Source organism: Quercus suber, unplaced genomic scaffold, assembly GCF_002906115.3.
Source record: "Quercus suber isolate HL8 unplaced genomic scaffold, Cork oak 2.0 scaffold_405, whole genome shotgun sequence".
NCBI lineage: Eukaryota > Viridiplantae > Streptophyta > Magnoliopsida > Fagales > Fagaceae > Quercus > Quercus suber.
The window spans coordinates 322,690-343,113 of record NW_027069856.1 but is presented as its reverse complement, the minus strand read 5'-3'; the positions used below and the strand labels follow the sequence as shown (position 1 = coordinate 343,113).

Genomic DNA, 20,424 nt, shown 5'->3' with positions numbered 1-20,424 from the left:
GATTAGACAATGTAAGTATTTACATTTACAACCAGTACAGACACCGTAGCCCCAAAACAGCACACCACCATGCCCAATAGCTTCACAACTAACAAGAATAAAAAACAGAATGCTTAACATCTTACACCAAAGCAACCTATATCTAATGTCAGCAGCTATAGCTTGCATCAAATCTTCCTCAGATTCGGCTCTCCCATTAGAGCATTCCAATCAAGCCAAAAATGGTAGATGGTCCTAATATACCAAAGCTAACTGAGCAATAGTCATTTAAAAACTATTACCTTCCCACTTCTTAAGATCCCAATCCAGCTTTTTTTTCATGGCACCGAGACCAAGACTATTGTGGGGCAGTTGGTTCACTTGGTTGAACTGGTGTATATTGTTGTCAAATGAAAAACTCATGATTGAATCTTGCCTATATTGGTGGAAGGGGATCAGGTCAGACAAAGGTTCAGCAAACTTTATGCATATATCCACGAGCAAAATCAACAAACAATAATTAGGATTACATTTATACTCACAAATTGTCACAAATTTATAAACATAAGCTAACACCCACAGCTGATCTCACACTAATAAACTCTTGCAGTAAACAAAACTTATTCTTCTAACTCTCACACGCACCAAAGCTAACCCACCACTTATGTATAGAGGTTGTTTATTTCCTTATCGAAGTGAGACTGCCACTCTTAATATGATCAATGCACCTCCTCACTCCATAGTAGTCTACTAATCAATCTAGATTCCAAAATCAACTAGGAAACATCTAAACTATTCCCATATTGACTATACTTCTCCTTTTTTCAAAAGACCTATGGACTATATAACTAATTAATATATGTGTGTTTGTGTGTGTGATATATATATATATATATATACACATATATCATTTTTTAGCTATGCACTTTTCTTTTCTTGAACAAAATTTAATATTGATTATCGGGCAATATACTATTTCATTCATTCACCCCAAACAAACCATAAAAAAAAAAGTGAGAAAATTACCCAAAAGTACTTTAAGAGAGAGAGAAATAACATACCTATGGTGAAGTAGCAAAGTGCACGGTTTTTCTTTGATACCTACTCTGTCTTAACACACGAAGGAGATGTTGTAGAATACACCTTTATATACAAAACAGAAGAAGAAGAGAGGGAACCGACTTTATTATAAAAATTCCAATTGGGCCGAGCTGAACACAATAAAGGCCCAATTCTGATTTCTTCCAATGAATTGATTTATGGACCCGTGGGTCCACCAGCCCATTTTCTCTTTTGCTTTAAATAATAGATAAAACAAATCTCTTCTTCTTCTTAATTACACTTAATTAGTCCTTAGATAATACTACTTATTTTTCTTGATTTTCATTTTTTCAAGGTAATTCTTGATTTTCACTATCATATAACCATGGGTGGAGCTATAGCAAAAGTAGAATTTGAGGGTGCATATGGAGTTGTTAATAGGAGTAGGATTTGATAGATAATTTTAAATTTCTCAATTTACCTTTAATAGAGTTTTAACTTAAGTAAATTAACTATCTTAATAGTTAACGAGTTATCACATTAACACGTTAATTTTATGACATAAAATACATTCATACATATATAATTTGAGTCACTTGGTATAAGCATATGCCCCTATGATGCATAGATTAATTAAAAATATATGTGAATACAAAAAATATTTTAATAATAATAGTGTCAGCGATGGAGCTTGCATGTTGGCGTTAGCCTCTCTCTCTCAATAGTCGAAGTTTATTAAATGGTGTTTCACTAATTTTTATTTTAAGATTTAATTTGTTACCTTTTTAAAATTGAAGATATTATAAGGTTTAAATGAATTACAAATAAAGTTAAAGTGAAATTTTACCTAAACAATTTCTTTCTATGAGCGAATCCCAATTATATATAACTGAAAATTGAAGTTAACATATCTAGCAAAAAAAGAAAAGAAAGGAAGAAGATTTAAGTTAAAATGGTCAAAGTAGAGCGATACCCAACAAGAAGTCTCAGAGTCCCACGTCCATGTAAGAAGGTATTTTCACTTTTTCAGTTTCCACTCGGCATGAAAAGGACAGCAAAGGTATCATTCTCTCAACTCAACTAGATATAGCTTCCTCAGAATTGATCGAAAGTCTTTTGTGTGCTTCATGATATGTCTCAACGTGCGTCTTGTTTTTTATTAAACTGTCAATTACTCATATCACCACTATCTTTGGCTCTTTCCTTTCCCCTCAGCTTGTATGAAAAAAAAATCTTTGGTGGGATCCACATGTTAGTGAGACAATAGATGCATGCGCCCATCTCATAAGATAACATCTCCAGCTTGTATACTTATTTATCTATTTATATTTATAAATAAATGAGATTCCTTTTTTAGAATAAAAAATTACACAACAGCTACAATAGGAAAAAAAAAAAAAGTCTAGTGAGAATTTTAAAATAGTTTTGGATAAACTATATATTTTGTCCATATCCTTTACACAATTATGTTAATTTATTCTCTAACATTTTAGTGTCTTGTCAATTTAATCCACATCGTTATCTCTTAGAATAAAATTGCTGATGTTATAAATGGCTAAAATAAAAAATTAGTTTATTGTCACATAAAAATAAACTAATTTTTTATTTTGGTCATATTTCATGCCATTAATTTCCATTTATGAGATAATAGTATGAGCTAAATTGACACGATACTAAAAGGTTAAGAACCAAATTGATACAGATAAAAAGTTATGGACCAAATATAGTGTAAATGATATGACCAAATACGTAGTTTATCCAAAAAAATTTCATTATTACTAAGGTGGTGTTTTGTGATTGATTCACAATAGTTCGATTGAGAATTTGCTTATTTTTTGTAACTTATTTGTATAATATGATAGTGAGACAAAAAGCTAAAAACTAATTTATTTTCACACCAAAAAAAAAAAAATTTGAAACTAGGATACAAAATAATGTAAGACACACAAACAGCTGTAAATAAAATAAATAAATAAATAAAATTAACTAGCTTAAAACGCGGCTGTAGCCTTGGTTTTTTGCAGTGAAACTAGCTTGTTATCAAATGAGGAGATAAAACTTCGACAAGTTTAGGGAAAAAATTGAAGAAAAGAATGGTATCTTTAGAATTGCTTTCAACATTTTAACATTCTTTCGGTAAGATAAACCTAAAAAGAAAATTATTAAACTAGCTGAAAACAAACTGGGACCATTCTTTTAAGTTTTAAGTACATAAACAAAACTAGAAAGACGACAAATAAAAAATGATATCTTTGGGGAAAAAAAATTCTAGGGGCCTTTGCATAAAGATATCCACAAAATTCCAGGACCTTTTGCAGAAAGTCCTGCCAATAATATGGAACAACTTACACGACACGCGCACGCTCTCTGTGACTGTGATGCCCATAGTATATGAATACGACCAAAGCTAAGCTCGTCTACTAGTTTCCACTTTTCCACATTGCTTTTTTACTGTGAGCCCTGTGAAGGAGTGCGAGCTTCGTAAGAGTTAAGAAGAGCTCCTTTGTCCTTAAGGGGAGTGAGTGAGTGACGAGTGACCCGTGAATGTTGATGCGAGTTTGAAGTTTAGAAACTTAGCACGCACGGCAATTCGGTGAGCGTGTCCAATTTGGTTTTGTGAGTCGCAACCCCTAGTTACTATAATACAAATCATTTATCTTGCTTTTTATACTTTACTCTATATTATAGTATTCTACTAATTATGGTAATTATGGTATTTTTATTTCTGTAGGGTCTAATTTCTTTACGTAAACCCAAAGACAATTAATTTGTAGAGTATGGGTCGAAGAACTAGAGTTGACAAGGGGTTCACAGCAAAGGATTATCACTCTTTTTATTATTTATTGATCAGTTTCCCATACATTCCATGCCTCGTTTCAAACCCTCTCCCTCTATTATATAGCCACTCTCAACAAAAAAAAAAAAAAAAATTGAAACTAGGATACAAAATAATGTAAGACACACAAACAGCTGTAAATAAAATAAAAAAATAAATAAAATTAACTAGCTTAAAACGCGGCTGTAGCCTTGGTTTTTTGCAGTGAAACTAGCTTGTTATCAAATGAGGAGATAAAACTTCGACAAGTTTAGGGAAAAAATTGAAGAAAAGAATGGTATCTTTAGAATTGCTTTCAACATTTTAACATTCTTTCGGTAAGATAAACCTAAAAAGAAAATTATTAAACTAGCTGAAAACAAACTGGGACCATTCTTTTAAGTTTTAAGTACATAAACAAAACTAGAAAGACGACAAATAAAAAATGATATCTTTGGGGAAAAAAAAATTGTAGGGGCCTTTGCATAAAGATATCCACAAAATTCCAGGACCTTTTGCAGAAAGTCCTGCCAATAATATGGAACAACTTACACGACACGCGCACGCTCTCTGTGACTGTGATGCCCATAGTATATGAATACGACCAAAGCTAAGCTCGTCTACTAGTTTCCACTTTTCCACATTGCTTTTTTACTGTGAGCCCTGTGAAGGAGTGCGAGCTTCGTAAGAGTTAAGAAGAGCTCCTTTGTCCTTAAGGGGAGTGAGTGAGTGACGAGTGACCCGTGAATGTTGATGCGAGTTTGAAGTTTAGAAACTTAGCACGCACGGCAATTCGGTGAGCGTGTCCAATTTGGTTTTGTGAGTCGCAACCCCTAGTTACTATAATACAAATCATTTATCTTGCTTTTTATACTTTACTCTATATTATAGTATTCTACTAATTATGGTAATTATGGTATTTTTATTTCTTTTAGTTTAAACTTTAAACTTATATTGATCAGATTCTAATTATTGCTCTTTATCATTAGACCAAAACACCAATTAGTTTTTGGTATAGGTAAAGATTGAACTTAAATCTCTTATTTTACTTTTTTTTTAATACAATATAGAAATTAGATTCTATTCTAATCTAAGTAAATATGTGTGTGAAGCTTCCTCTTGAAGACTTAAACCTTAGTCTTTACCCCTCATACCCCATAAGCACTTGTACTTATGAAGTGACTATCGCACCAATGATATGCAGTTGTTTATTCAACCATTATCAATTGAGCTAACTTGAACACATTTGTGGTATAGCATTAAATATTTGATTAAATACAAGTTTTTATTTTGGCTTTTATGACAAGAGTTTTATATATTTTGCATTTCCAATAGAGATATTTAAGATTGAATTATTTTTTGAATTATTTAAGATTGAATTATTTTCATTTTAATAATAATATAAAATGAAAATAAAAACTAAAAAGCTTCTATTCCAACGTGGGTAGTCCACTTTGTGCTTCACTAACTACAACTTATTAGATGTCATATATTTTTTTAAATTATAATGTAAGTATACTAGTAAAAAATCAAACACATGACATGTTGTAGTTAGTAGAGTATAAAGTGAAGACATTTAAAAAAAAAAAATTAATAAAGAAGAATATTCAAACCTCTTTGAGTATCTAACTATTTTCTCGGGTATGTGTAGTCTCCCTATCCCACATACACCGAGTTATTACACAGAGAAATCCCTTGGGGGTGGCCCCAATGTGATGGCAAGAAGTTTCGAATCAAGAATCTCATGAATATCACGAGTCTTTAAGAATCATTAAGCCAATCCTTTGAAGTTTAAAATGGACACTCTTAGTGAGATAAATGATTGTTATTCAATAAATGAATATTTGTTTTTGTTTTTAATTAATGATATATCAATTTATAAGTATTTTATAATAAAATTTGTAGTATTTTTAGCACGACTCTTGTGAGAAAATAAGTCAAAATATGCACGGTTAGAATCTTTGATACCATGTTAGAATTAAGAAAGCCATTCTATTGTATTTAATGATGAAAACTATACACAAAACTGTTTTATATATAAAGAAATATAAACGTAAAACTTTTATATAGAAAGACATATAAATGCAATACAAATAATATGAGTGACAAATAAGTTATAATGGGCTAGAGTTTAATGATTGTACAAGAACATGCACAATCATTTTAACAAAAAACAAAATTCTTCTAAAAATAAAAACAAAAAACAAGATTCTAACCAAAAAAAAAAAAAGCAAAAAAAATAAAATAAAATAAAAAACACGCGCACGTAATTGTAATGAATTTGGGCATATAAAAAGTTATTCACAAGTATTTATTTTGTAAAGATGTACTACATCTATAAAATTTTACAACAAATTATATGTGGTAAGTTGTTATTAGTTTTAATTTGAACTTATAACTGAAATTATTTTTTTACTCACCAATAACAACCTATAACAGCCTGTCACTTAAGATTTATTGTGAAAGTGTTGTAAAAATATTGTACATGTATGGCCCCCGCACCATGTCCTATATTGGGCTTTGGACCCTGGCCTGGGTATATGGCCCATAAGGCCAATCTCCTTCTACCTGGCAGCCCACCCCTGGGCCACGTGTGCTGCAGGCCCAAGCCTTGCCTCTTCATCGTTTCTCGGCAAAACCTTCCCGAGCAGTGATAAATATTCGACTCTCGGGACGCCCCGCCCTGTACCTACCCGGCTGTGCCTCGGAGAGGCACCACTGCCGAGAACTATCGTAGAGGTGGGAACCAAGTTCCAACGCCACCCTCACCGCTTCCCACTCCCACCTGACCACCCACTTACGATCGATAATACTGGACCGCCGGTAGCACTCATTGGCAAGTAATTATGACCTCTCCACTGAACTATGGACTATAAATACAAGAAGTTTTGGGAAAAAGGGGGGCTGAAAGAAGAGTGTAAACAGCGAGAAAGAAGAGTAAGAAGGTGGCCCGGACCCCCAAGGAGAGGAAAGCGATCACATTAAGTCTTAGCGTTAGGAACGACCCAGTGTAGGAAATCCAAACCCACAATACAAGTAGGTTGTGAGTCCAAGTGAGGCCCAGCCCAGCGGGTTTCAGTTTTAAGGCGCACAATTGGCGCCGTCTGTGGGGAAATCCTATTAAGCAGTGGTTCCGCCGAGACTCGTTCACAGGAAGATGTCTGGAAGTAACGCCGAGAGCGGCTCGGCAGGGTCTTCCCGGGGCTCAACCTGGCGGGAACAGAGGCAGAAGAGACGCGAGGATCCGGTTTACGAGCAATTGGAAGAGCGATCCAGTCTTGGAGAAGGGTCGTATCAAACGGAGAGAACGGCATCCCATGCTTCCCGGCACAGGCAGCCCGACGCCAGGGATGAAGAGCTTGAGCGGCTGCGGAGGTTAGTACGAGACCTGGAGTTGGAAGCACGAAATGAGCGCCGCCGAGCCAGTCAAGACAACCGAGAGAGAAGGCCTGACGCCGAGGAGGAGAGACGCGGGGTGGGGTCGAATCAATCAGGATCCCGCCTCCACAGGGAGCGCTCGCACTCGAGGAAGTCCCGTCGCCGTCGAAACCGCTCCATGTCAGCGGAATCTCGCCGACAGCGAAATCACTCTCGGTCGTGGGAATAAGGGAATCGGGGCTCAGGTTCTCCAAAGGGACGGCCGAGGAATGCGGCCATGGATGCAATGAGCCGTGCGTTGCGCAGGGCGGCTCGGTCCCCATTCTCAGTAGACATTGAGCGAGCACCGATGCCAGACAGATTTACGCGCCCGCCGTTCAATTCTTATGGTGGGAAGACGGACCCCGTGGAGCATGTCAGCCACTATATCCAGATGATGTCTCTGCATACCCACAATGACGCTCTGATGTGCAAGGTTTTTCCCTCCAGCCTTGGTCCCACGGCCTTAAGGTGGTTCAACGGGTTGCGCAAGGGCTCCATTCACAGTTTCGCTGAGCTAATACAGGAGTTCGGTTCCCGTTTCGTGACGTGCAGCCGGGAACAGCAACCGGTGGACGCGCTGCTGTCTATGAAGATGAGGGCAGGGGAAACCCTCCGTGATTATGCTAGCCGATACTGGGAGCTCTACAACGAGATTGGCGGAGGGAACGAGAAGATTGCAACGAGCACTTTCAGAATGGGATTGCCTAACGAGTCGGGGTTGAGGGAATCATTAACTAAGAAACCTCCTGAGGATATGAGGCAGCTGATAAGGCGCATTGAGGAGTACAAGCGGTTGGAAGATGATAGAATACAAAGCAAAGGCAAGGCGCAGGTGACGGATCGTCCTCGGCAGAGCGGTGTTCAACAGAGGGCACGGGGAAATTTGAGGATTCAAGAGCCAGTAGCGCCAGTAGGGGAGGTGAACGTGACGTTCAAGGAGCCCGTGCATAAAATTGTGGATAAGATCAAGCACGAGCCGTACTTCAGGTGGCCTAACCGGATGGCTGGCGACCCCTCTAGGAGGAATCAGAACCTATACTGCACCTACCACAAAGACCGAGGGCATACTACCGAGCAGTGCCGAGTGTTAAGGGACCACCTCGGGCAGTTGGCTAAGGCAGGACACCTCAAGGATTTTGTGACGGATGCCGGGGATCGAGGAACAAGGCATGGCGCCCCACACGGAGGGAACCCCCTTCCGCCCCCTCTTGGGGTAATTGATGTAATTCACATCACCCCGAGTGGCATTTCGTCGGCAAAGGGGAGGAGGTGTTAACAATGATATCGGTAGAGGGGAGTACGGGCGTGCCGCCTCCCGCGAAGAAGACCAGACCAACCCGAGAGCCAATCGCTTTCGGCGACAGTGATTTGGAAGGAACCATTCAGCTGCACGACGACGCGTTGGTAGTCACGGCGAGGGTTGGCGGCTTCGTCGTGAAGAGAATAATGATAGACCAGGGAAGCGGAGCGGATGTTATGTACCCGGACCTATTCAGGGGGCTTGGGTTGAGGGATGAGAATCTGTCAAAGTACAACACTCCCCTGGTTGGGTTCGACGGGAAAATGGTGGCTCCCGAGGGGCAGATCTCTCTGCCCGTGAACATGGGGGGCAAGGAGGTAATGGTAAGTTTCTTCGTAGTGGCCTCATACTCCCCCTATACGGCGATTCTTGGGAGGCCATGGATACATGCAATGGGGGCTGTCCCGTCCACTCTGCACATGAGGGTCAAGTTTCATACCGATTGTGGTGTCACGGTGATACAAGGAAGTCAGCAGGCGGCCAGGCGATGTTTGATCGCCATGGTCAATTGGAAGGAGCAATCAAACCAGAAGGATCAGGCCAACCCCAAATGTTCGTCGTCGGGGACGCCCTTATAGCAATTACAGAGCCCGCCAGAGGAGGTCGCGCGCGCCGAGAGCATGCTTAAGGTAAAGGTGTTGCCGGATACGGACAAGTACTTCCAAATAGGGGAGAGCATGGAGGACCGGGAGAAAGTAGAGATGTTGTTACTCCTAATACAGAATGTGGACGTATTTGCATGGAGTCCATACGAGGTTCCCGGGGTGGACCCCGAATTCATCGTGCATAGACTTGGAGTTGACCCCTCATTCGCCCCTAAAAAGCAGAGGCCGAGGAGATCAGCCTGGGAGCACTCCGAGGCAGTAAAAGCGGAAGTTCAGAGATTGAAGCAGGCAGGAGTGATTCGGGAGATCTTCTTCCCGGATTGGTTGGCGAACACCGTGGTAGTGAAGAAGAAGAACGGCAAGTGGAGGGTCTGCGTCGATTTCACCGATCTAAACAGGGCCTGCCCAAAAGACCCTTTTCCCGTGCCCAAGATTGATCAGCTGGTGGACGCCACGTGTGGGCACCCGAGGATGAGTTTTCTGGACGCTTTCCAAGGGTATCACCAAATCGCCCTGGCGCCCGAGGATCAAGAAAAAACGGCGTTCATCTCCCCGGAGGCAAATTACCACTACACGAGGATGCCCTTCGGACTGAAGAACGCCGGGGCCACCTACCAACGAATGATGACAAGAATGTTCCGAGACAAGATAGGGCGCACGGTCGAGGTGTACATCGACGACATGGTGGTTAAGAGCAAACAGGAAGCCCTGCATATGGGGGACCTCCAGGCGGTTTTCGAGGTTCTCCGACGACACAAGTTGCGCCTTAATGCGGAGAAGTGCGCATTTGGTGTCGGGGCCGGGAAGTTCTTAGGGTACCTGATCAGTACACGGGGAATTGAGGTCAACCCCGACCAGATAGAAGCTGTGAGAAGACTGAAGCCACCGAGCAACCCGAAGGAAGTGCAAATACTAACCGGGATGCTGGCAGCCCTTAACCGGTTCATCTCAAAATTCGCAGATCGCTGCCGACCGTTCTACCAACTGCTGAAGAAATGGACTGGATTTCGGTGGAGCAAGGAGTGCGAAGAGGCCTTTGTGGATCTGAAGGTTTATTTGGCGCGAGCGCCCATGCTTACGGCACCAGAGCCAGGTGAGGATTTGTTCATGTATCTGGCGGTATCCGAGCACGCCGCGAGCGCTGTGCTACTGAGGGACAAAGGGATCCAGCAACCCGTGTACTACATCAGCAAAACTCTTGTCGACGCCGAGACGAGATACTTGCCCATGGAGAAACTCGTATTAGCCCTGATACACGCCACCAGGAAATTGCCGCACTATTTCCAAGCTCACACCGTACACGTCCTGACCGAGTACCCATTACAGTCGTTATTGAAGAGGTCGGATTTCACGGGCCGTATAGCCAAATGGGGGACTCGACTCGGTTCCTTCGACATACGGTACAGACCTCGAAGCTCGGTGAAGGGCCAGGTCCTCGCGAATTTTATTGCTGAGTTTTCGCCCAGAGAGAAGGGAGAGATGGTTTGCCAACTGGAGGCTCGACCGTGGAAGGTATTCGTAGACGGCGCGTCGAGCTCCACGGGCGCCGGTTCAGGAGTTGTTATGATCACCCCCGAAGGAATACGACTAGAACACTCGTTTAGATTGGGTTTCAGGGCGTCCAACAACGAGGCAGAATATGAGGCTTTTCTGGCCGGACTGAGGGCAGCTTCGAGCCTGGGGGCTCCGGAGATTGAGCTATATTCAGATTCGCGTCTGGTGGTTAATCAGGTGCAGGGCAGTTTTGAAACCCGAGATCCCCGGATGAAAGCATACCTAGAACAAGCAAGGCTAGTTTTGGCCCGCTTCAACACGGTGAAGGTTTTCCACATAGCCCGAACACAGAACAGACATGCTGACTCCCTAGCCACGCTGGCGTCGTCAGTAACCGAAGAGATACCACGGCAAATCAAAGTCGAGCTTATCCCGGAGCCGAGCGTCAGGGTAATGAGCGACTCGGGAACTACAGGGATCAATGCCACCGCAATCGCAGCCCCTGCCCCGTGCTGGATCGACCCCATAATCGACTTTCTGGCCGACGACCGACTGCCGAGTGACGAAAAAGAGGGCATCAGGGTCCGTAGGATGGCTCCTCGGTATTGGTTGGCGGAAGACCGGACTTTGTATCGAAGGTCCTTCGGAGGGCCGTACCTCTTGTGCTTACGCCCGGAGAAGGTGGGCGAGCTCTTGGCGGAGCTCCACTCTGGGGTGTGCGGCGGCCATGTCGGGGGACGTTCATTGGCGCACCGAGCAATGACTCAGGGGTTTTGGTGGCCTCAGATGCAGAAAGACGCCGCCGAGTATGTGCTTAAATGTGAGCGGTGTCAAAAGCACGCCCCTCTGATCCATCAGCCCGCGGGCCACCTGAACCCGATCAGCAGTCCTTGGCCTTTTGCACAATGGGGGCTGGACATCATCGGCCCGTTCCCTCGGGCGACGGTCGGCCGAAAGTTCGTTTTGGTGGCCGTCGACTATTTTACCAAGTGGGCGGAGGCGGAAGCTTTGGCCAACATACGAGATGTGGAAGTAAAGAAATTCGTATGGAAAAATATCATCACCAGGTTCGGGGTGCCGAACACTATCATATCGGACAACGGGCTACAGTTTGACAGCCGGGCGTTCCGAGACTTTTGCGGTGGTCTCGGTATCAAAAACAGGTACTCAACTCCTTCTTATCCACAGGGCAACGGTCAGGCTGAGGCCGTGAATAAGGTGATTGTGAGTGGGCTGAAGAAAAGGCTGGAGGGCGCAAAGGGAAACTGGGCCGAGGAACTTCCAAAAGTCTTGTGGGCATACCGCACCACTCCTAGACGGTCCACCGGGGAGACCCCTTTCTCTCTCACGTACGGAGCGGAAGCCGTGATCCCTACCGAGGTGAATCTATGCAGTGCGCGAGTAGCGGGGTTCGATCACGCCCAAAACGACGAAATGATGGTAGGATATTTGGATAAGGTGGAAGAGTACCGCGAAATGGTGACAATACGGCTCGCGGAATATCAGCAGAAGCTCGCCCAGAGATACAACCGAGGTGTAAGAACGAGGGAGTTTGTCGCCGGGGACTTGGTTCTCAGAAGAGCCGTGGGCAACATGCGGGACACTAGTGCCGGGAAATTGGCGCAGACATGGGAGGGACCCTACAGGGTCACAGCCGTGGCCGGCACCGGGGCTTACTTCTTGGAAGACCTAGACGAGAGACAGCTGCCCCGACCGTGGAACGTCCATAATCTCAAGAAGTACTATCATTGATGGGCGATACGCCGGGCATAAAGTTAACCGCAACCTATTGTATATGTTTTGTAGATATACTAACGATGTTTTTTTAAGCAGACCCGTATTATTCTGACCCTGATCCTCGGTTCGATCCCAATCACCGAGCAGTGGAAACCCGGACTATTCACTCTAAGGACAGAAACCTGACCCTCGGTTCGATCCCTATTACCGAGCAGGTGGAAACCTTAGCCTTTTTGTTCTAAGGACAGAAACCTGGCCCTCGGTTCGATCCCTATCACCGAGCAGGTGGAAACCTTAGCCTTTTTGTTCTAAGGACAGAAACTTGACCCTCGGTTCGATCCCTATCACCGAGCAGGTGGAAACCTTAGCCTTTTTGTTCTAAGGACAGAAACCTGGCCCTCGGTTCGATCCCTATCACCGAGCAGGTGGAAACCTTAGCCTTTTTGTTCTAAGGACAGAAACCTGGCCCTCGGTTCGATCCCTATCACCGAGCAGGTGGAAACCTTAGCCTTTTTGTTCTAAGGACAGAAACCTGGCCCTCAGTTCGATCCCTATTACCGAGCAGGTGGAAACCTTAGCCTTTTGGTTCTAATGACCGAAGCCCGACCCTCGGTTCGATCCCTATCACCGAGCGGATGGAAACCTTAGGGGTTCGAGGACAGAAGCCTGACCCTCGGTTCAATCCTACCACCGAGCAGGTGGAAACCTTGCCATGATCGGACACATCACAATAAAGAGGCAACCAACAAGAGTTCATTACTCAGTAAATACGAAAGAGCAACACGATAAACCATTCATATTAAAGCATAAAACTTAAAATTAGCGTTTTGTTGCCAAAACCCGGCAACTCGAAATAAAGAAAAGACAACATAAACAAATTATCCCGTCACCACAACCCGGTGACATAGGCAATTCCGCTCACTGAAATTCTTAAAAGAAGGAAAAATAAAAAAGGGCTGGCTTTCAACTTTAGATGTCCGCCACATGTGCGGAGGATGCGCCCTCTTGAGAGCGTTGGTCGACGTGAGGAGTTGGCGGCTGGATGTCCTCCCCGGTTCGGTCCCCGACATGGGGGTGGCTGGTCCCCTCCATGTCGGTCGGCACTGCGTGAGAGTCGATGGCATTCACCAGTTCCCTCATGCTGGAGGTCTCTTCTTCATCAATAACAAGGGGCGCGGGATTCTCAGTTTGGGGGATGCTCGGGAAAGGGATCTTGTTGCGATCCCTCAACGGAGAATCCTCGGGAATCCCCAAGGCTTGAAGAGCGGCGAACTAACCCTCCTCATATCCGAGCCTATGGGCCTGGCGAATGACCGGTTCCGCCGAATTCTCGACATCTGCGAACCCCTCGTTATACCACTTGTTTTCACAAGCCTCCAACGCCGCCTTTAAGTCAGCCAGTTGCCCTTCCAGCATGGTATTCAAGCTCTGGGCCTCCGCCAATTTGAGCTCGGTGCCGCCCAGTTGCAGTTCCAGCGCCTCGGACTTCGTTTCGCAAGAGCCTGGGCCTTTACGACTGTAGCAATTTTATTCTCTGCCTCCTCGGCTATTTTTGACTTCTCCTTCGCCGTGGCCTCGGCGACATCCTTCAGAGCCTTCTCCCGCTCAACCTCCTCGGCCAGCTCCTTCATCCTCCCGTCCACAACGTACGACATTTGCGCAGCCTGACCACACAATATTCACTTTGTAAGGTAAAAGGGAAAGTACACGTGCATAGGCAAATAGGAAGCCGAGAATCGTAAAGAGAAGTAAAATAGTTACCGCTATGGTGTGCCACTGCAAACGCCTCCCCAAAGACTCGTCCGTCGATTCCATGAAAGCGTGCAAGTCCTCGGGCAAGAGGATGCCGCACGCCAGACTCTGTGCCACACGGCCACCATAACCTTTGTCCCATACTCGGGCACGGCTATCGATGGAAGAGGCTCGCCGCCAAGTTGGAAGGAGGGTCGCCATGCTGCCGGAGCCCGGGAAGTAGACGCCAGGTCTATCCCGGTTTGAGCTACAGGTTCCCGGATGACAATACCGGCCGAGGGTTGCGGGGGCACGTTGCCCGAGCCCGTCTGAGTTTGATCGGTTGTGCGCGGCCTTTTTCGAACTCGGGTTGATGGGACAGCGGGGGGCGAAGCATCTTGGCCGGAGGTTGGTTGTCGTTGCACGGCAGGCCGGGCACTCGGGACGAAGCGGTCGATCGTCATCTTCCTCCTAGCCACCATGGTGTAGCCTTGGCCGGATCCTGTTTCAGAAGAGTCAGTTGGTTCTGCGGCTGCACCCTCCACTTCCCGAACAGGAGCCTCGGGCTCTACGGTTCTCTCGGGCTGAGCAGGAGCTTGTTGGATTTGCTCGTGGGCGCGTCTCTTACGCTCGGCAGATACGCGCTCGGCTGATTCGTCACGGATGGGCTGTCGCTCGTCTGAACAAATGAACCGGGGGCCGAGATCACGTGCCTCGCCTACGGTTAGCCCTGGGGGGAAGAAGTTCGCGTGCCGGACGTCGATGTATGAGAGGAGAGGGCTGTCAACTAGCAAAGCTTGGCTGAACGCCTGCCAAGTTGAGTAGACGGGATTGACACCGAGGATGAGGTGGGACGCTCGGAGTTGTCCGTCCGTGTGCACGAAGATTTCCGACCTGAGCACGAAGTTCAGGTCCCGAACATGTACCACTCTGATGTCCGGCCTGAATCTTTTGCTCTCTGCACGAAGGAAATAAAGGTTAACAATTACATAGCCGCACCAAAATCAACAAGACCAAAGTAAATAAAGGCTAGTCACCGACCAACGTCGCGCGGCGAAAACGCACAGGGGACCTCCTCGGCAAACCAATTGCCGCTCACCCGAACGAAATCTTTTGCCGAGTTACGATTCGAATCTGGTAGGCATGAAATAAGTCGTACCCTCACATCCCTAGTCTTTATATAATAGTCAGACTCGATATTGCCGCACAGACTATACATCTGATTAATGTCAAAATGATTTAGTTGCAACCCGTACAACTGGTTCAGCCTACTCACGCAACTCACTACCCGGTAAAAGTTGGGAAGGAGTTGGGAGGGACAAAGGCCGTAGAATCTAAGGGTGCTAAGAATTAGAGGGTTAACCGAGAACCTGAGCCCACCCTCTAGAATGGCTATCAAGGGAAAGAACACCGTGTTTTCACCACGGCGCCTCTGGATGTCGATATCGCCCATATTGCAGTAGGCAATATCTACGTCACTAGGGACATTATATGCTTCCCTAAATCTAGCCAAAGCATGTTCGGAAGAAAGGAGGTGCGAGTAACTCATTTTTCAAAGCGAGTGTTTTCTAAAGAAAATCAAGAAAAGAAATACTATGATTATCAAAGAATCGACTGAACTGGCTAAACAGAAAAAGTAAGAAGAGGGAAAGGAACTTACTGTGGGCTCTAAGGAGGAAGTGTGTTCTGGGCCAGAGGGTGAACCACGAAGGAGGGATGCTCGGCAGAGTAAGATATTGTAAAATGAGGAATGCGAAAGTGAGAATCAGTGACTAGAGGGACTATTTATAAGCGTGGGGAGTAAAATGAGAAGCATTAAATAATCCACTGGCAGGAAAACACGCGGACCGTCGCTTTAACTGCCACACGCGTAACGCCTCGGTTCACGAACCGTCAGACAGTAATGACGGATAGGCCGTCAGTCAACTCCAATCGCGTCTTTTGAGACACGCATTAATGCGCCCATCAACGACCGAGCACCGACCCTTCGACTCCCCAGACGAGTATCCACCCCCTGCGACCCTTGATTCACCCCCGAGAATGGGGAGCGAATCAAGGGGGGGCTATTGTACGGCCCCCGCACCATGTCCTATACTGGGCTTTGGACCCTGGCCTGGGTATATGGCCCATAAGGCCAATCTCCTTCTACCTAGCAGCCCACCCCCGGGCCACGCGTGCTGTAGACCCAAGCCTTGCCTCTTCATCATTTCTCGGCAAAACCTTCCCGAGCAGTGATAAATATTCGACTCTCGGGACGCCCCGCCCTGTACCTACCCGGCTGTGCCTCGGAGAGGCACCGTTGCCGAGAACTATCGTAGAGGTGGGAACCAAGTTCCAACGCCACCCTCACCGCTTCCCACTCCCACCTGACCACCCACTTACGATCGATAATACTGGACCGCCGGTAGCACTCATTGGCAAGTAATTATGACCTCTCCACTGAACTATGGACTATAAATACAAGAAGTTTTGGGAAAAAGAGGGGCTGAAAGAAGAGTGTAAACAGCGAGAAAGAAGAGTAAGAAGGTGGGTCGGACCCCCAAGGAGAGGAAAGCGATCACATTAAGTCTTAGCGTTAGGAACGACCCAGTGTAGGAAATCCAAACCTACAATACAAGTAGGTTGTGAGTCCAAGTGAGGCCCAACCCAGCGGGTTTCAGTTTTGAGGCGCACAGTACACATAACATCTTTTTTTTTAAATGAAAAAGTGTATATGTTTGTAATTGAATATGTTTGGTCACAATCTGAATGACCCTTTGTGATTAACCCTAATTAATTAATTAATTAGCCAAGTTATTAATTAATAAATTTAACATGCAAATACGTGGAAGCACAAACAAATCACCAAATACTAATTATGCAGCGGAAAAATAAATGACACGGTGATTTGTTTACGAATGGGGAAAACCCTAACGGCAAAAACCCCACCGGGTGATTTTCAGGTCACCACTCCCGAAACTCCACTATTATCAAATCAAGCGGTTACAAGAAAGGAATCTCAAGTACCTTACCAACCTACAGTTGAACCCTTACCCCAATACCCAATTGGACCTGATCTGTAGTGACAGTCTCCACCTTTGATGCACGGCTCCCAAGTACGTGACTAACCAATGCGCGGATCCAAGTACGCGACTTCAGAACACCAACTTGAGGAAGAAAGGTTGGCTGCAAAGTTCTTCAGTTCATCCACGTGATGAATAGCAGGAAGATGCTTGGTCACAAAACCCTATGGTGCAAATACACAGCAACTTCTTTATGGAATATGAACTAGGTCAAGAACCTTGTCTGTTGAGCACAATTTGCATAAACAAAGATTGCTCAATGATAATACAACTTGTGTCTACTAAAACGGCTCTTAAAATAATCCTTTTATATGTTTAGGGTTAGAAGAAAAGAAAGCCCAAAAACATATTCACGGATCCCTAGAAAATCAGATTGGAATTCTGATTTTTTAATTCTCGATAGATAGCAGGTGTCGAGGTAGCTATCGAGAGGTGTCGAGATTTAAAAATCTTGCACTTCAACTTGCTTTTTCTTGGACAGACTTGATGACTTCAACACTTGAGCTTGAAACATTGTTTCTTGAAGTATTAAAAACACCTAGAACTACCAAATTACAAGCAGAGTGCGTTTTGTCAAAGGATTAGCCAATATACATAACTAAGTGACATATGTTCTTAAACAAGTTAAAACATATATGTTCTAACAGAATATTTATTATTTTTTAACTTGTATATTAATTGCCTATTAATGATGTTAATTCTAGGCTCACTTTAATGCTGTTAAAATGTTGTTTTGACTTATTATAATCTATATATATAATAATAGGTGAAGTAGAGAGAAACTCAAATAGAATTTCAAATTAGAGTTTCAATTTTGTGCCATGTGTCATTCCAATTGTTCAATTAGAATTTGAAATTGGAGTCTAATTTTATTATACACGTGTCCAAAGTAAATAATCAGAAGAATATAATATGATTTGGGGTTGTTTTCGAGAGAACCATTGCTTTGATTCATTGTTTTTATTTATTTTTACGTAAGTTCATTGTTCTCTTGGTTCAAATTTCAAAGTGCCTAAGGAATTATAACAAGAAGCTGAATATGGAAAGTGGCCATGGGAATTGAAAATAAATTTCAAAAAATTAATTAAAAATAAAAAAAATGAAAGAATATTGCAAGATATGCACCACTTGGAAAATTTGAATTCCAATTAAAATTCATTGGACTTGGTAATGAGATGAGATGAAATTAATAACACATTAAACACTCATGCTTTGGGAATCGGTAGTACCAATCTAAATCCATTGGACTTGTTTTGTGATAATACAGCTATGAAGGATGTATAAAAACACGCACAAATTCATCTCTCTATAAAAAGAGATTGGAGATAATTTCTTTTATCAGGCATGCAACTTCAAAGGTTTTTTCTTCACACAAATGAAACTACAAAATGAGAACAACTTTGAGGGTTTTTTTTTTTTTTTTTTTTTTTATAATTTTAAATTTTTTAAGCTACGAAAATTTCAATCACCAATAGAGATTGAAGATTCAAAAGGGTGAATGGATCTTTTGGATAAACATCGTCACCAAGGTTCATCTTTTTGTGTAATATTTTCATTTAGTTTTGATTCCCTTAATTGATATAATGATGGGTTTGTGTGTATGCGCATACATTGAGTCAATATTAACATTTTTTGAAATCCTTTGGTCCTTGCTTGATGATTGACTTCTCTTGCAGATATCAATCTTGCACGAATATGGCTTTCAACCTATTTGGTGTGACCTTATTGAAAACAATATTTAGCACATGGGAAGAATATCCAATGTCAACCTTGTGAATTCTTAAACCTATTAATTAGTCCCCTTTATGGCAAACACCTCTCTCTTAGTAGCTTCATGCTGTCAATTTAGTTTCATATTACTCTATTTTGGCTTATAGTTGTGCTACTTTTGAACATTTTTTTACTTAAGTTTGATTGATGTGTCAAATGTCTCTAAAGTTTTATTTACTTAAGAACCAATTAATTGTATGGGCTTAATTACCCTTTCAATATACGCATGACTGTGACTGTAACTTGTATACAATATCAATCTATTGTGGTTCAACTCGCTTTCTTTTATACATACATATATATATATATATATACTACTATTACTACTAAGTTTTGTTAATAAAATTTATGGTTAATAATATGAATTTAGATTTAACTGAGTCTTTTAAACATGAATAAACTCATGATTAATAATATATCAATTCCCATGCAGTAGCATGGGTTACATAGTTTGACTAATAATAGAGCCAATTTGAGGGCAAAAGGCTTATTGGCAAACTAAAAAATAAATATAATTAAGCTTTTGAGAATTTAAAAAAAAAAAAAAACACATGGTGAACCATGAAACCTGCCTTCCATTTAGAAGTCAATCATAATTGACAAAAAAAAAAAAAAAAAAAAAAAAAAAAAAAAAAAAAAAACAGAAAGAGACAAGAAGTAGGGCATGTCATGATCGAATGGCAAATAGCAATGATATATAAAACAAGAATAGTGTTATTATTGTTTTATTTTTATTTTTATTTTTTATAGAGAATAGTGTTATTATTACTATTATTTTTCACGAAGTGTTATTATTTGTTAAAACAAGAATATTGTTACTCTTCTTTGGAGACTTCTCACTAGAGAGGGCTCTGACTTCTGACCATTGAGATTGGTGATAGTGCAAGCTTCCATAAAACAATAAAATTATAGAGGTTCTCATCATAAATGCACTTTGAAGGGTATCTACCACTCCTTAATTTTTTTTCTTTGTTTTCATACAAAAAATATTCCCCTAAATTGGATGAAAATTTTGAGAGAGAGAGAGATTCAACTTATATTTAAAAAATTAAACGGTCAAATATGCCATTTTAATGTCAATTTACATTATATATATATATATTTTTTTTTTTTAAATTAGCAAATGAAGGTTATAATTATCAATTATATGGCTACTCTCCTTTCCCCTCCCCCAATTTAATTTATAAAACATTAAAACAAACCCAGTTAAGAAATAAAAAGAAAATTAAAAAATTCAAATAGATGGGAGGGATATTTATTCTTGTTCTCTTACTTAATTTTAAAATTTTTCATATAAGGGGAAGAGGTAGCCATACCCTCGCCCATTTCTTTTTTAAACATGAATTGTTAGGGAGGGCAATAAAAAGATGGTTCGTCACTCAATCTCATAACAACTTTAACATGGTATCAACATCTAATTTTAATCTTGGCCAAGCTAGTCATGCACAACCACTAAACCCTTTGTACATT

General features: G+C 42.7%; 2 protein-coding genes across 2 annotated transcripts; both read left to right on the top strand.

Annotated features, from left to right (window-relative positions):
- The first annotated feature begins 7,562 nt into the window (after positions 1 to 7,562).
- On the top strand, positions 7,563 to 8,531 carry LOC112006990 (uncharacterized). Its single transcript, XM_024039312.1, has one exon. It carries the CDS (start codon positions 7,563 to 7,565, stop codon positions 8,529 to 8,531), a length of 969 nt encoding a protein of 322 aa, XP_023895080.1.
- Positions 8,532 to 8,533: 2 nt separating this feature from the next.
- Positions 8,534 to 9,133, top strand: LOC112006982 (uncharacterized). Its single transcript, XM_024039301.2, has one exon. It carries the CDS (start codon positions 8,534 to 8,536, stop codon positions 9,131 to 9,133), a length of 600 nt encoding a protein of 199 aa, XP_023895069.2.
- The last annotated feature ends 11,291 nt before the right edge of the window (positions 9,134 to 20,424 follow it).

Excerpts from the sequence above, each read along its gene's own strand:
- LOC112006990 (XM_024039312.1), top strand. The coding sequence starts at position 7,563 with ATGCCAGACAGATTTACGCGCCCGCCGTTCAATTCTTATGGTGGGAAG.
- LOC112006982 (XM_024039301.2), top strand. The coding sequence starts at position 8,534 with ATGATATCGGTAGAGGGGAGTACGGGCGTGCCGCCTCCCGCGAAGAAG.